Source organism: Otolemur garnettii, unplaced genomic scaffold (genome assembly GCF_000181295.1).
Source record: "Otolemur garnettii isolate 467f Iridium unplaced genomic scaffold, OtoGar3 scaffold00005, whole genome shotgun sequence".
NCBI lineage: Eukaryota > Metazoa > Chordata > Mammalia > Primates > Galagidae > Otolemur > Otolemur garnettii.
Genome location: NW_003852400.1, coordinates 46,839,612 through 46,854,095, shown reverse-complemented (window position 1 = coordinate 46,854,095; position 14,484 = coordinate 46,839,612). Strand labels below are relative to the sequence as shown.

The window sequence follows — 14,484 nt, the reverse complement described above, 5'->3', positions numbered from 1 at the left end:
CTTTTAGAAAGATTCACTTGTACCCTTGTAAGATAAACCATAGAGGTGACCCCACTAATCACCCTCCCTCCCCTCATCCACCTCCCTTGCCTCCCCTCCACCAACTTTTCTAAATGTATTTGACCAACCCACAGTTTTTAAAGATGCAGAATATTTATTGACATTACCCATGGAAGAAATTTTGAGAGGAGGTGAGATAAAGGGTCTACAAGGATGCTGGATGGGGACTGACCTGCTTCAAGTTCCCAGAGCTGCTGATCTGGGAGATAACAGAATGCTATATGTTTAAGAGGCTGTCTTCTATACAACTGTAAATGGTGATTCAAGGATCACAATTCCTGGAGGTCTCAATCTCTTTAGAGAGTGAGGGAAGAGGGTGAATCTTCCCTCTCATATCGATATCAGAGGGTAGAGTGTAAATTTTCCTAATGAGATTAATGAACAGATTCCTTCTGAGAGAGCAGTGGCTCTGCTGTGAGTTCCTTCCCAGTCCCTGCTGGGGTGGGAGTGCAGGAAGGCTACCTTTCACATTAGACCTGTGAGGAACACCTCAAGAAATTCACTCACAAATCTTTGAAATAAGATCACTTACTTCAGAGGCATGGGTCTAGGGTTTTAACACATAAATAGTCTGTGGACGTTTGGGGTCTGATTCTTCTAAAAGAGGTCTAGTTGTAGCCTGACTGGTTTGGTGCAGGAGGCAGGGGAGTTCTGAGTAAAGGTCTAAGAGAAAGATATGTGTGTGCTTCTCTTTTGACCACCCAGGACAGCAGCTGTGCATCTGTGTCCTGTCCAAAGGTGTCTCCTGGTGGACCAAGGAACCCTCAGCAGGAAAGAACTGCCAGATTCTTAAGGCCTCACCTAAAAAAGTAAAGGAAGATTCAACAGGTTTCATCTACAGAGCTCAAAGGATCTCGCAAGGGAAGTGTCAGCTTTAATCAACTGCAGACCCACTCATGGACACCAGCTTAGCACGTCTACTGGGTGCATTAAAAGGACCTCTTCCCTTTTCTTTACCTTCTACTCTGTCTTCTACCTGATGAGAAGACAAACAGCAGCTCCTAGTAAGCTTCTTAAGGAAAAAAGAAAAGATGTTAATGGACCAGTCCACCTGGTCACTCCTGGGTCAATCCAGGACTGGACTGGTCCATTAACATCTTTTGGTAGGTATACTGGAACCATCTACCACCTACGTTGGTAGATGCCCCATGTGGACTTAAGAAAGCATTTAATTTGCCAAGAAAAGATGAATCTCACTAGATAAAATCTTAAAAGTTGGAGATAAAATACAGTAGTTGGTGAAAGTTGAGCTTGCTAGGTGTAGCAGTTACAGAAATTATTATGTAGTTTCCTGGTATTTAGAACAAGGTTTCAGAAGAGTCACATTTTAGAAACCGCCCTTTTCACACCATAAAGTCTCTCTATCTGAGAGAAGGGGGGAAATGTAGTTCTTTGAAATGTAATAGAATACAAAATATCGAATCAGTATCTTAAACTGTGATCCAAATCAACTTTAATATGCAATGTGACATTATAAAACTCATCATACATTTTGGTGGAGATAAAATAATAAAAATGAAAATGACAATGATGATGAGGATAATGATGAAAATGCTATAGCTCTGTCAGATTCTTGGCCTTGGTATATCAGACAATTAAGAATCTAATCATCAGAGAACTTCACATTCCTGCTGAGGATGACAGAACTACTCATGATTGGGAAGATAAAGATTGAACATATATTCCCTAGAAAGGAACGATGAAATGACTCTGAGATTCAAAATAAAACAACGAGTTAGATGATTTGGAACAGAATAGATCTGGTCAGTATACTCACTTGAGTATGATGAGTGACAGAGAGACAGTGAGTAGGGTGTATGAATATGAGTGAATTCTGGAGCCAGACTAGGTGGGTTCAGTACAACCACTCCAACTGGCTACTATAAAAGCTACAGTTAAAGCCTTCTTTCTTCACATAAAAAATTTATGTTGTTACTGGGTACATGGAAGTGAAAATAATATCAAATTTAAAGGCATCAGTGGTAGATGGTTCCAATATACCTACCAAATGACAAATATTAACCCTAGGAATAATTACATGGTTCCTCAGAAAGGCAAAAATAGAATTATCATATGACTTGGTAATTCTACTCCTAGGTATATACTTAAAAGAACTGAAAACAAGTACTCAAACAAATACATGTACACAAATGTTAATAGTTGTAATAAATTATAATAGTCAAAGATGGAGACCGCTCAACATGCCCATCAACTGATGAATGAATCAACACAGTATGTTTTATCCATACAGTGGGATAAGACTAAACAGAATGGTTGTATACATACAGCGTGAGATTAATCAGCTATAAAGGGATGGGATCACTGATACATGGCACAATATGGATGAACTTCAAAAACATGAGAAAGGTCTCGTATTAACTGATCACCTCTACACAGAATGTCCAGAACAGGGATATCCAGTAGATACAAAGCAGACTAGAGGTTGCATTAAAGCTGGGAGAGGAGGAATTGGGGAGTACTGGTAGATGAGTTCCTTTTGGGGTGATGAAAATGCTTGGAACCAGACAGAGGCGCTGGTTATATAACATTGTGAACGGAATAAATGATACTGAACTCCACACTTTAAACAATTAATGGAGACTATTAGATTCTGAGAATTTTACCTAAATACAAGGATCAATATGCAAAATAAATTCCCCCAAATGGCCAAATCACAAGAGTAGCTTCAAATCAATCATAACACTATGCAGAGCAATCCTATAAGATTAAATTGAAAATTAAACATACATTGTTCATACAAACGAAATTTAAAAAGCATGTAAAAAAATGTAATGTCTTTAAGACATGCCCTAAATTACAGTGACTTGAAAATGAGTACAATATTCTTGACAGAACTTGGTTTGGAGACTTAAAAAAGGATGTATTCTTTGAGTAAGCTGTTCCTGATTAAATTGTTCAGTGTGGGAAAATAACAGAAGGGTTATCGCAGTGTTCTTTTCCTCTACCCTACACTTGTAAGATCAAGAATTCAGTGACCTGAATTAATGTCAACATTATAACATCTTCACATATAAATGCCTATGATTGCATAGTTGAATGAATTGGTTTCCCACGTTAAACTTGGCTTACCTAACAAGTCAAAAACACAAGAGTTGTGAATTTATTTAATATGCAATAGATTGCAATCAATGCTATCCCTGGAAATTGAATATCTGCTTGTTTCTTAAAGTTACAAAATGTAGCATTGTTGCAGTTGACAAGGAGATGGGGAAGGAATTTTTTTTAATTAAAAGCAACATGAACTGAAAGGGAAAAGCTACAATGTAAGAAAAGCATCAGATATATCATAATGTAGTTTTACCTTAAAATCTCACAAAATTAGCCCACCTTCCTTTGAGAATACAATTTCCAGTTAAACTCACCACTGTCTAAAGTCTCTACTCCCTCACTATGCTTTGTTCTTTCCAATTTAATTGAAAGCTTTATTTTAAAATGAACCTCAAAGAAATTTTGGTGGCTTATCTTTTCATTATTTTAGTAATAAAATACCAACTTGTGCATCGTAATAGTTGGTGGCAGTGTAATTATATCCCAGGGAAATAAAATATGGAGGTTCCCTTTTGCCTATTGTGCAATTATAGTACTGAAAAATACTGTAAATAAAGCAACAGCTGAAATACTATTTAGCTGTTTGAAAATAATTTTGAGTCTAAGCACAAGTGTTCTAGAGTCATTTTAACTGTTACTTTTGGAAATACTCTTTGCTAAGGTGCATGCTGCGGACTCTGTTACGATCGACACAGTCCTCATGTTATACATTTTTCCTTCAGTTATGAAACATTTTTACTTATCTGTCAGAAAGTTACAGATAAGTAAGAATGATGTTTGGTCAAGAGTCATAGTAATGTCCAGTTAGCCTAAGTTTGCCCCAAACCAAAGTAATTTAGGATATGGGTAAAAAATTTCCAAAGAATAAACGATCACATATAGTTTTTCCTTTCTCTTTTTGAGAAACGTTTAGAACAGCAGAAATTTTAATTAGCACATTGAGCATAAGAATACACAATAGCAGCTGTTAATATGCAGTTTTAAGAAAGGTGGGTGTGGTAACGTGTCTAGATATAAGGGCAACATATGTTCAGCTAAACATATTGATTGCAAAAGAAATTATGATTATAGCATGAAGAGAGGCATAGAGGGACAATTGCTGCCTGTCCCCACATAATCGGCTAACAGTTCCCTAACATAAACTAGAGATGTGTTTATAGTAACTGTTGAAATATGATAGGAAATGAACCATGATGACACCTGATAGTAACTTTTAGCCTTTGAATACATGTAACTGTTTTTATTATGGGTGCAAAGTCACATTTACTTTCTTATATTTATTATTCAAGAGAAAAATCAAACACAAAAGCTATGAAGATCATCTTTAAGGATACTCTAAATATCAAAGCAGACTGTGAGTTTTTGTTTTAAACTATTATGTCATTGGATTTGTTGATAGAGGACGATAGCTTAGTTGGCTTGAACACAAGTAATGCAGGTTACTACCTAACTGATAGATGATGCGAGAAATAAAAGAAATTACCTTCTCTTGATATTGCCGCCTTGAAGAATCCAAAGACTGGATTAAAGCTGTGGCGTGGCCGACAAACATGGCGTAGCAGGTGGCCCCGACGATCATGCTCAGCATGGTAATCCAGAGGTCAGACATGCTGACGGGGGCTTGGGCTCCATACCCAATGCACAGCATGTGACTCATAGCTTTGAAGAGTGCGTATGAATACTGCTTTCCCCAGGAATCATTCTGGAATATCAGAGAAGAAGATAATTGACTGAGCCACTAGAATAGCAGAATGAAAAGTAAATACAACCTGCATACAGATAAATTATGGAATAGCAAGCATGGGAAGAAATTCTTATAATGCAGCAATTACGAATGTACTTCTCATTAATTTCTAATACAATGACGATGTTTTTCAAATCTTGCTTACCAAGATGAAATAGAAATAGCGTACTGTTTCTACATGCAACATCTAGTCAGTTTTAAGTTTGCTGTTTCAAAACTAAAACCCCTTTTGAGGCAATGATGTACCAAGAATGAAAGCTGATAAACTCATTTTAAAGTTTCTAGGAAATCTGGTCAAATAGTAATATATTTTCAGGCTAGGAAATACAGCAGACAGGTGGGAGGTATATGGGCCAAAATATAAAAATTTTTATCAAAACCATAATGTTCCAATTTAAAAAATCTTCATTGACATATTTATGTAGTCCTTAATCCCATTATTTTTCTTAAATGAAAAATGTAAGTAAAACATGAACTGTAAACATAGGATTAATAAAGGAAAGACTTCCTTGAAGCCCTCTCTCAAAACAATGTATATTTGAATTTAAATGTCAGGACTGAAGATGGATAAATCTAGTTGGGTTTTTACAAAATAGTAATAGGAGATGGGCAAAAATACAACTTGGCTAACATTTTGAAAATTATAAAAGCTAACTTTTGACATTAGTTATTAGTTGTAACAGCTCAGGTCATTTCAAACCTTTATTCCAATTTCAGTTCTAAAAAAAGAAAAGCTGCTCAGTGTTTTTCCTCTACATTTTGTTAAAATTTAAAAGATTTCTTTTGATAAAGTTGTATCTAAATACTTTACTCAAAACTTATATAATTTATGATAGCCAGCTGAAAATGAGAATGTAGGGCTGTTTGTTTAAAATGCAGGAAAAGATTGTGATGTCTGTGGCTCAAGGAGTAGGGTGCTGGCCCCATATATTGGAGGTGGCGGGTTCAAACCCAGCTCCGGCCAAAAACTGCAACAACAACAACAAAATACAGGAAACAGTATTGTTAAAAATAATGAAATATAAAGATTATTCCTTTAAAATATTTTGTTACTTGTAAAATATAATGTTGTAATAATGATAGGTGAGTATCAATAAGAAATTATAAGTTGAGAAATTTAATATCTTGGTGTTATAATTATGCATGATATGATAAATAATAGTATTGTGTTAATGTGACATCTTGATCAGAAAATTTTTCTGGCTTACTTTTCTACAAATTTATTTCTTAGATTATGCAAATTTATTTAATTAGAAACTTCATTTTCAATAACATAATGGAAAAAAGACATCAGTTGTTCTTGGCTAATATAAGATCATAAAAAATTTTTGATAGTTTTTAATTTTGATAAAGATCTTTCTGTTGATTCAATTGTTACTGGAGCTATTAAAAAAACACTGGCACCATTTAATTTAAAGAGTTGAGATTCTTAAAATAAAATTTGTTGTTATTTACTTGCAAAATCACGCTGTCATACTAAATTATCCCTTAAAACGTATATGTAAAACATTAAAATTTAATTTGAATGCAAAAAATTACTTGTATATCATAATATTTTCCTGTGAAGATAGTAGAATGAATCTATGCACAATATTTTATTTTGGTGAATGAATAAAGTCGTTCTCTACATTTTTTATACATCAAAATACATAATTATGCTCAGGAATACACCTAAGCTTTCCACAATTCTAAATGTTCCATGAACAAAAGATGGGGTATTCACTGAAGAAAACAAGATGTCCACAAGAATCCTGAATGTACATGTTGCTTCAAACGACATGTTTAAATTCCTAATATGGAACACCCAATATACTGGAGCATACAGTTATGGTATATTACATACCATAATATACTGGTTAAACTAAAAATGAATTTATTATAACTATGCTATAAAATAAACGAAAGCCTTTATTCTTCAGATCCATTTCAAATAGAAATTAATCTTGATTAATTTTTTTCTGGTTCTAAACTTCTTGTACTGCCAGAGAACTTCCATGTATTCACCTGCCACGGCTACTTCAATACCACATGTGATTATCTTCCTGTTAGGTCTCGCAGAAGGTAAACAGGTGGCAAAGTGGCTAATGGCAGAGAGCCGGAACCAAAGAGTAGCTAGGAACCAAATTGTGGCCAGGAAGGGTTCCCTAGTGGGAACATGCACAGTAAGGAGTTCTTTTGACTTTTAACTGGCAGTGTGTGTATGTGTGGGGGAGATGGTCTATAACCATCTAATTGGTATAGCATAGGTGCAGCTTTTGTGAAGGATTCTGGGGACGAATACTGGGTAGAAAGAGAAACTTATATAAATAACCTGTTATGTAATCTGAACCAGTCAATCACCATAAAATGTGGGAAATGATAACCAGTCCTGGCAGGAGTAAGATGGGACAAATTGTTGGGCACATAAAACTTACCTGACTTAAAATAAATATATATTATACATGCTTTGTTATTTTTAAAAATCATGGACAACTTTTGTATTTTTTCCCATATCTCCACTCCCTTCTCTCCTTTTTCTCCACCTTTATTTACTTCTTTAAAACCAGGCATGCATCACTCTACTTTTCTCCATACTCATTTAATTACACTTCTACACACACACACAAAGATACACACATCCATGATTCTGGCTTTTTTCCCCACAAAAATAGATCATGTTATATATACTTTTCTGTGTATTATTTTTATCACAGATAAATCCTTCAAGTAATCTGGTGTCTATAAAATAGTGTAATAGTTCATTATTGATCATGCCATAGTTAAATTCACCCATTATTTTATTGTTTTACAGTGTTTGCCTCTATAACTATTTTATTTCTATGAAAAAAACAGCTTTGTTCATATATTATTTATTTTTATCAGATTCCTAGGAATGAGATTGTTGGTTCAGAGTGTAATATTTTCAATTTGATTTTAAAGATAGACGGACAGACTAATTCAAAAGGCAGCAACTGTTCCAAAACAATGTGTGAAAATATAGTTTACCACCTTATAGAGTGAGAAATAATAATTCATTTTTACTTTTATTAGCATTAGAAGTTAAAGATGCTCATATGTTTATTGACCCATTGGAATTTCTCATCTTTGATAACATTTTATTTTTTCTTTATTAATTTGTAATGTTTCATTGAAGACTAGATAACAACCTTTAAGTGATATAGTACATACACATTAATTCTTAATTTATCATTTGTCTATTGACTTTTTATTCACATCATAGGTCATGTGAACATTTGGTAAGTTTTTGTAGAAAATTAAATTTATAATGCCCCTGAGAGCTGCTATATTTCCCATATTATTTAGTATGTATATTTATGTACACACAGACCCTGTGTCAAGGACTGACTTTCAATAGAATGCAAGGAGGGAAATGCTCGGCTAAGTATGAAACCCGACTGGCCAAGATGCAGGTCATCTTAAATGGTTTAGCACCAAGTTTCCAAGGAAAATCCTTTGTCTGATGGGTGGGGGATACACCTGCCTTTCCCATCACTCCCTATTTTCAACAATGAGGGGTTCCTTCTAAAATGATTAATGAATCACCTATTCCCCCCCATTTACATAAAAATACTTCCTTTATTACCTGTTGTTTCCATATACCTTATTTTTTGTTCTGGGCTCAACATCATGTTTGTGTTTTACAGGAAGACTGATCAGGGAAAATCATGGAGTGATAATTCTTAATCGTGGAGGATTTACTATCCGGGGGACATGTGGCAACATCTGGAGAACTTTTTGGTTGTCACAAACAGAGAAGGTAAGGCCAGGAATACTATTAAATGCCCTGCAATTCACAGGAACACCGCTCCTCCCCACAACCCCTGCTCCACAACAAAGAATTCTCTAGCACAACAGTGGTGAGGCTGAGAACTCTGAATGCAGAGGACTGATGTAATAAGGACTAGATATGGAACTCAGTGTAAATGCTATCTCAAGATTAAGGGAAGTGACATGAAAACCTAAATAGTATAAGAGTACAAAGCAACAATATCAACAATAGTTTTGAGGAGATAATATCTCCAGAATTTGGAATATTAAATATTTACAAAATGGTAAAACAAATAGGTAATTAGAATAGCTCAGGGGTTTATGGAGCATTCAGAAAGATTGACAAATTATAGGCTTTTCTTTATGGGGGATATTGATTAGGTGTAAGGATTATCTCTGTTATAAGACCAACATTATTCACTTTAGATGCTAAGTTTGTCTACATGCATTGTGTGTATACAGGCCAAAAAAACATCACAGTGAAATATGAGCATTTAATGGTGGCAGCCAGGTGATTCTGAGGCTGGAGCTGAAAGAATTCCAAGGAGAGGAATAATATTAACATTCGATATCCTTACCTCCATTCTCTTTGATCCCTTTGACCTCCTACCCCCCTCTACTGCTACCAGCTATTACAATCCCAGCAACAAAGGGAATAAGGAAAAAAATTAGATAGTGATAAAACACACACATAGGGTATCTTCATAAGCAGTATAATGCTAACACATCACATAATATGGTTGGAAACTGTTCAAAGTACCAGTTCTTCTATTAAACTAGTTAAGTCACAAACACTATTCCTATCATCACTTGACAAATAATGGCATTGAAGCAGGCAACATAAATGACTTGCCCAGGGTTAAAAGTTTCTAGGTGGAAGATTTAGTGTTTTGAATGTTGGCAGTTTAATTCTAGCAATCACGCTATTAAACTAGTACATTATACTGTTCTTATTTTTATACACTTATTGTATGTATAATTTCAAATGAAATATAAAGGTGAAAGACTAATTGATGAGCCTGCGTCTCACATTTACGCCAATATTTAGTCGTAGTGAATTAAAATAAGGTTAACAGGAGTCTTACAGGGGTGGGGGAAAGCTGTTCTGAGGATTCCTGTCAATCCAGGAATGTTTATAATCACAGTCTGATTTATTTCCTGTATAGTATAGTTACACTTTGTTCATATTTCAAACACAACTCTATTATAGCTTAGTCTACTCCAATAATAATAACATGAATCAGAGACTGTATACTCAAAGTGCTCTAACAGTAGTCCAGGTATTTTCACTTCACAATCCGAATCCTACGGACAATACACAACACAATAGGTTACCTACCTGTGAGCTGTTCTTTTTCAACTTCAATATATTTAGGGAGTACAACTGGTTTTTTGTTACAAAGGAGAACTGCATAGTGGTGCAGTCTGAATTTTTAGTGTACTTGTTACCAATAGTGTAGTACCTGATGGATAATTTTTGATTCCTCAGTCCCCTACCACCCTCTTCCTACTGAATCCCCAATGTCCTTTATGACACTCTGTGTGACTACACATACTCATAACTTAATTCCTACTTCTTTTTTTTGTTTGCAGTTTTTGGCTGGGGCTGGGTGAACCCGCCACTTCCCGTATATGGGGCCAGCGCCTACTCCTTGAGCCACAGGTGCTGCCCTTAATTCCTACTTCTAAGTGAGCACATGCAGTATTTGATTTTTAATTTTTTAATTACTCACTTAAGATAATGGTTTCTTATTCCATCTAAGCAGTTGCATAAGATATTATTTCATTCTTTTTTTATGGCTTAGTAGTGTAACATGGAATATATATACCATCACATTTTCTTAATTTACTCAATAGGTGACTGCACTTAGGTTGATTCCATATCTTTTCAATTGTAAATTAAACTGTGATTTTTTTTCTTTTACATAATTACTTCTTTTCCTTTGGGTATATACCCAATACTGGGTTTATGGGATCAGATAGTAGATCTAATATTTTTTGATAGATCACCATACTGTTTTCCATTTTACATTCTCACCAAGAATTCCTCTTTTTCCACATCCATGCCACCTTTTTTTTTTTTTTTTACTTTTTAATAATGGTCATTCTGACAGGGGTAAAGTGGTATCTCATTGTGATTTTAATCTGAATTTCCCTGATCAGTAGTGTTGAGCATTTTTTCATAAGTTTGTTGGACATTTGTATATCTTCTTTTGAAATATGCCTGCTCATGTATTTTGCCCATATTTCAATACAGTTTTTCTGATTTGTTTGATTTCCACATAGATTATGAATACAGTTCTTTATTGGGTATATAGTTTACAAATATTTTTTCCATTCCGTAGGTTGTCTATTCACTCTCTTGACAATTTCTTTTGATGTTCCGAAGCTTTTTAGTTTAAGTAAGTCTAAATCTCATTTATTTATTTTTCTTTATTATATTATTTTTATGGTCTTACTCATAAATCCTTTGCGTGGGCCAATATTGAGAATAGATTTCCTTAGTGTTTTGTCTATAATTTTTGATGCTTTCAGGTCTTACATTTAAGTCTTTAACCCATCTTGAGTTAATTTTTGTGTATGATAAGAGATAGGGATTCAGTTTCATTCTTTTACATGTGACTATCCAATTTTTGCAACATCATTTATTAAATAAGGAATCCATTCCCTTGTGTATGCTTTTGTATTCTGTGTTGAAGCTCAGTTGATCCTAGATATTTGATTTTGTTTCCAACATCTTTATTTTATACTGACTATACCGACTGGGTTAATTCAAAAGATTTGTCTTCAAGTTCTGAAATCCTTTCTTCTGTTTAGTTTATTCCTTTTAAAACTTTGCACTGTGTTTTATGTCTCTATAAGTAAATTTGCTATTTCTAGAGGTTCTGTTTTTCTTTTATATGATATACATATATATTATTATATAGACATATGTACATATGTATATTTATGTGAATTTTAGTGAATTTTTTATTCATATCCTGAATTATTTTTCAATTTCTTTGAGTTCATTTTCCATTTTCTTTTATATCTTATTGAGGTTCCTTACAATCCATATTTTCAGTTCTTTGTCTATCAGTTCAGCATTTCTGTTTTGGTTGAGGTCCATCGATTGATAGTTGATGTGATCCTCTGAAATGGGTCTTTATAATCTTTTTTCATATTGTATTGATTCCTTTTCATCAGAGAAGATTTCACTACTTGTTTTCAAGTTTTCTTTTGTGTACATGGAACTTTTTTTTACTCTTATGAGAGTGATAGTAGCATGTTGACTAAGGACTTTTGGCTTTGCTTTTGTACATTTTCAGGTGGCCACGGCTCTAAGTAAACGTCTCGGTTATAGGTTAGTTAAATGTTAGTTAGTTGTAGGCTAAAATGGTGGTGTATTGTGTGGGGGCAGGATCCCTTCCTCTTGTTGAGAAGGTGAGCTGGAGGTTCCTGGAATCTTCTCCCTTTCTCTAGGCCTGTGCAAAGTCTATGAATTATGCTGTGATGACAAGTTTAGTCTATAGACCTGTAGGTGGAGCTTGAGGGTAAGAGTTGGCCAAGCATTATATAGCAAAGGATGAAATGGTCTGTGTAAGTTAACTTTCCTGCCAGTGGGAGGTACTTGTGGGAGAGAGACAGCTGCAGTGGTGTTTGTGGGGCCTCTACTTGACCTTAGTCAATCAGAAGCACTCTGACATCCTGGGCAATGGCCTGGGCCCTGGTACTTTCGGGGAGCTCCTTCTTGTGTTGTACCACCCCTGAGGCTGAAGGGAGTGAGTGGAAACTCAGCAGAGATGGGTTGAGCAAACCCACATCCAGGGTACTCAAAGACAGATGCAACTGTCATCCCAGTGAATGCTGTGGGTGGGCTCCTGGGCAGCTGGGAGGTGGATGGAGTCACCTCCACCAGGCCAAAGAATCTTCTTGCTAGGGGCTGGGGTGGAACAGGGGGCAGGAGTCAAGTTTGCTCTGCTCCAATCCCCTTACCCAAAAGACGCTTCCTCTGCATATGGTGGCCAGTAGCAGGCCAAATCAGCCAGACGTGTCGAATAGCAACCTCATTCAGGTGACAAAGCTGCCCCATTTCATGAGCCTTTCTACCTGGGACAGAAAGTATAGGTTCCCCAGTCATTCTTGTGGGGAGAGGGGCCATGTGTGTGCCATAGCACGGACCACACCACACTTTCCTCTCACTTCTGCACATGCGAGTCCCCATCCCACTCCAGATAGGTTCATAAATCTGTACTCTGTATACAGAACAAAACAACAAAATCCTTGGAGTATGGAATTAGGCCCACAGACCTGTCCTCAGCCCTGTGAATATTTATTTATTTATTTATTATTTATTTATTTATTTTTAGAGACAAAGTTTCATTTTATCACCCTCAGTAGAGCGCTGTGGCGTCACAGCTCACAGCAACCTCCAGCTCCAGGGCTTAGGCGATTTTCTTGCCTCAGCCTCCCAAGTAGCTGGGACTACAGGCGCCTACCACAATGCCTGGCTACTTTTTTGTTGCAGTTTGGCTGGGGCCGGGTTTGAACCTACCACCCTTGGTATATGGGGTTGGCACCCTACTCATTGAGTCACAGGTGCCGCCCTCAGGCCTGTGAATTCAAGTGCTAATCATAGCAGGGCAAGGGAGGCTGATCCTAAGCAGTCCACCGGAACTCTTAAGCAGGCCAGCTATCATACTGCTGTGGTTCAGTCACAGAGAGGTGTTGCCCTCTCTGTTGGAGAAGCCTGCCACGCAGCTCCAGGCAAGGTGGGAAGCTGCAGAACTCCTGGTCTGAACAGCCCTTGGCTCTGCAATGGCTCACAGGAGTGGGGGAAAAACTTGGCCTTGGTTCATAGGAGATCACCCAGGTTCCTATCTCCCTCCATGGCACAGTGAGGCAACTTCAACCTCAAGACAGTAATTAGAGCACTGGAGGGAAGGGATCCTTGATTGGCCCTGGGTGCATGTGCCTTGGGTTCTGAGGCCTGTGTAGGTCCACGTGAGCTGAAGCTGTGCCTCAGCATAATCTTCCAGCATCTCCCTGTGCCATTCTGTAGGGTTGTGTTAGTCAAGGAGTTCCCCTGCAGCCAAAATTGCAAAGGTCTTGAGTGGGGATGCAGACCCAAAGGTCTCCTTAGCCCTTCCCTGGGCCTGGGTCTGGGTGATATCCATGGCTTCCAGTGCCCGACAGAGACAGTCTAGCCTCTACCTTTACTCTCAGTATCTCCCCATTGCCTCTCTGTTATATTCAATCATCATTCTTTGGCAATCCATTCAAAATATAGGTTTGAAGGATATCTGATTGCTTTCTTAAGAAAATATGCACGCCAACTGTCTCTTGCCATCCATCTTTCATAAAAATGTATTAAATGTGAACTGTACTTTAGTTGAAGTTTATCTTTTTTTCACTTTAGGTAATAATTTACCAACAAATTGCTCCTTATAAATTAATTTGTTTATTATTCAAATTGTTCACTTAATCACTTCACTGAGGCATCATTGAAAATGATGTTATGAGAAAAACAACTTAACAAAATGATGTTATGAAAATTATGTTTCGAGAAAAATATTGAGCCAAATTAATGTGACATAGATAATTAAACTTTCTTACTCCATCTGAGAACTTTCATATAGAAATAGTACATTTTGGGCAGTGCCTGTGGCTCAGTGGGTAGGGCACTGGCCCCACATACTGAGGGTGGCAGGTTTGAATCTGGCCCCGGCCAAATTGCAACAAAAAAATAGCTGGGTGTTGGTGGTGGACACTGTAGTCCCAGCTACTCAGGAGGCTGAGGCAAGAGAATCGCCTAAGCCCAGGAGTTGGAGGTTGCTGTGAGCTGTGATGCCACAGCACTCTAC

General features: G+C 36.6%; 1 protein-coding gene across 1 annotated transcript in view; it reads right to left on the bottom strand.

Moving 5' to 3' along the window:
- HCN1 (hyperpolarization activated cyclic nucleotide gated potassium channel 1) overlaps positions 1-14,484 on the bottom strand; it is a 379,215-nt gene that overhangs the window by 100,841 nt on the left and 263,890 nt on the right. Inside the window, exon 4 of the mRNA XM_003782786.2 lies at positions 4,613-4,831. Coding sequence (XP_003782834.1) covers positions 4,613-4,831 — 219 coding nt within the window. The remainder of the gene's footprint in view (positions 1-4,612; positions 4,832-14,484) is intronic.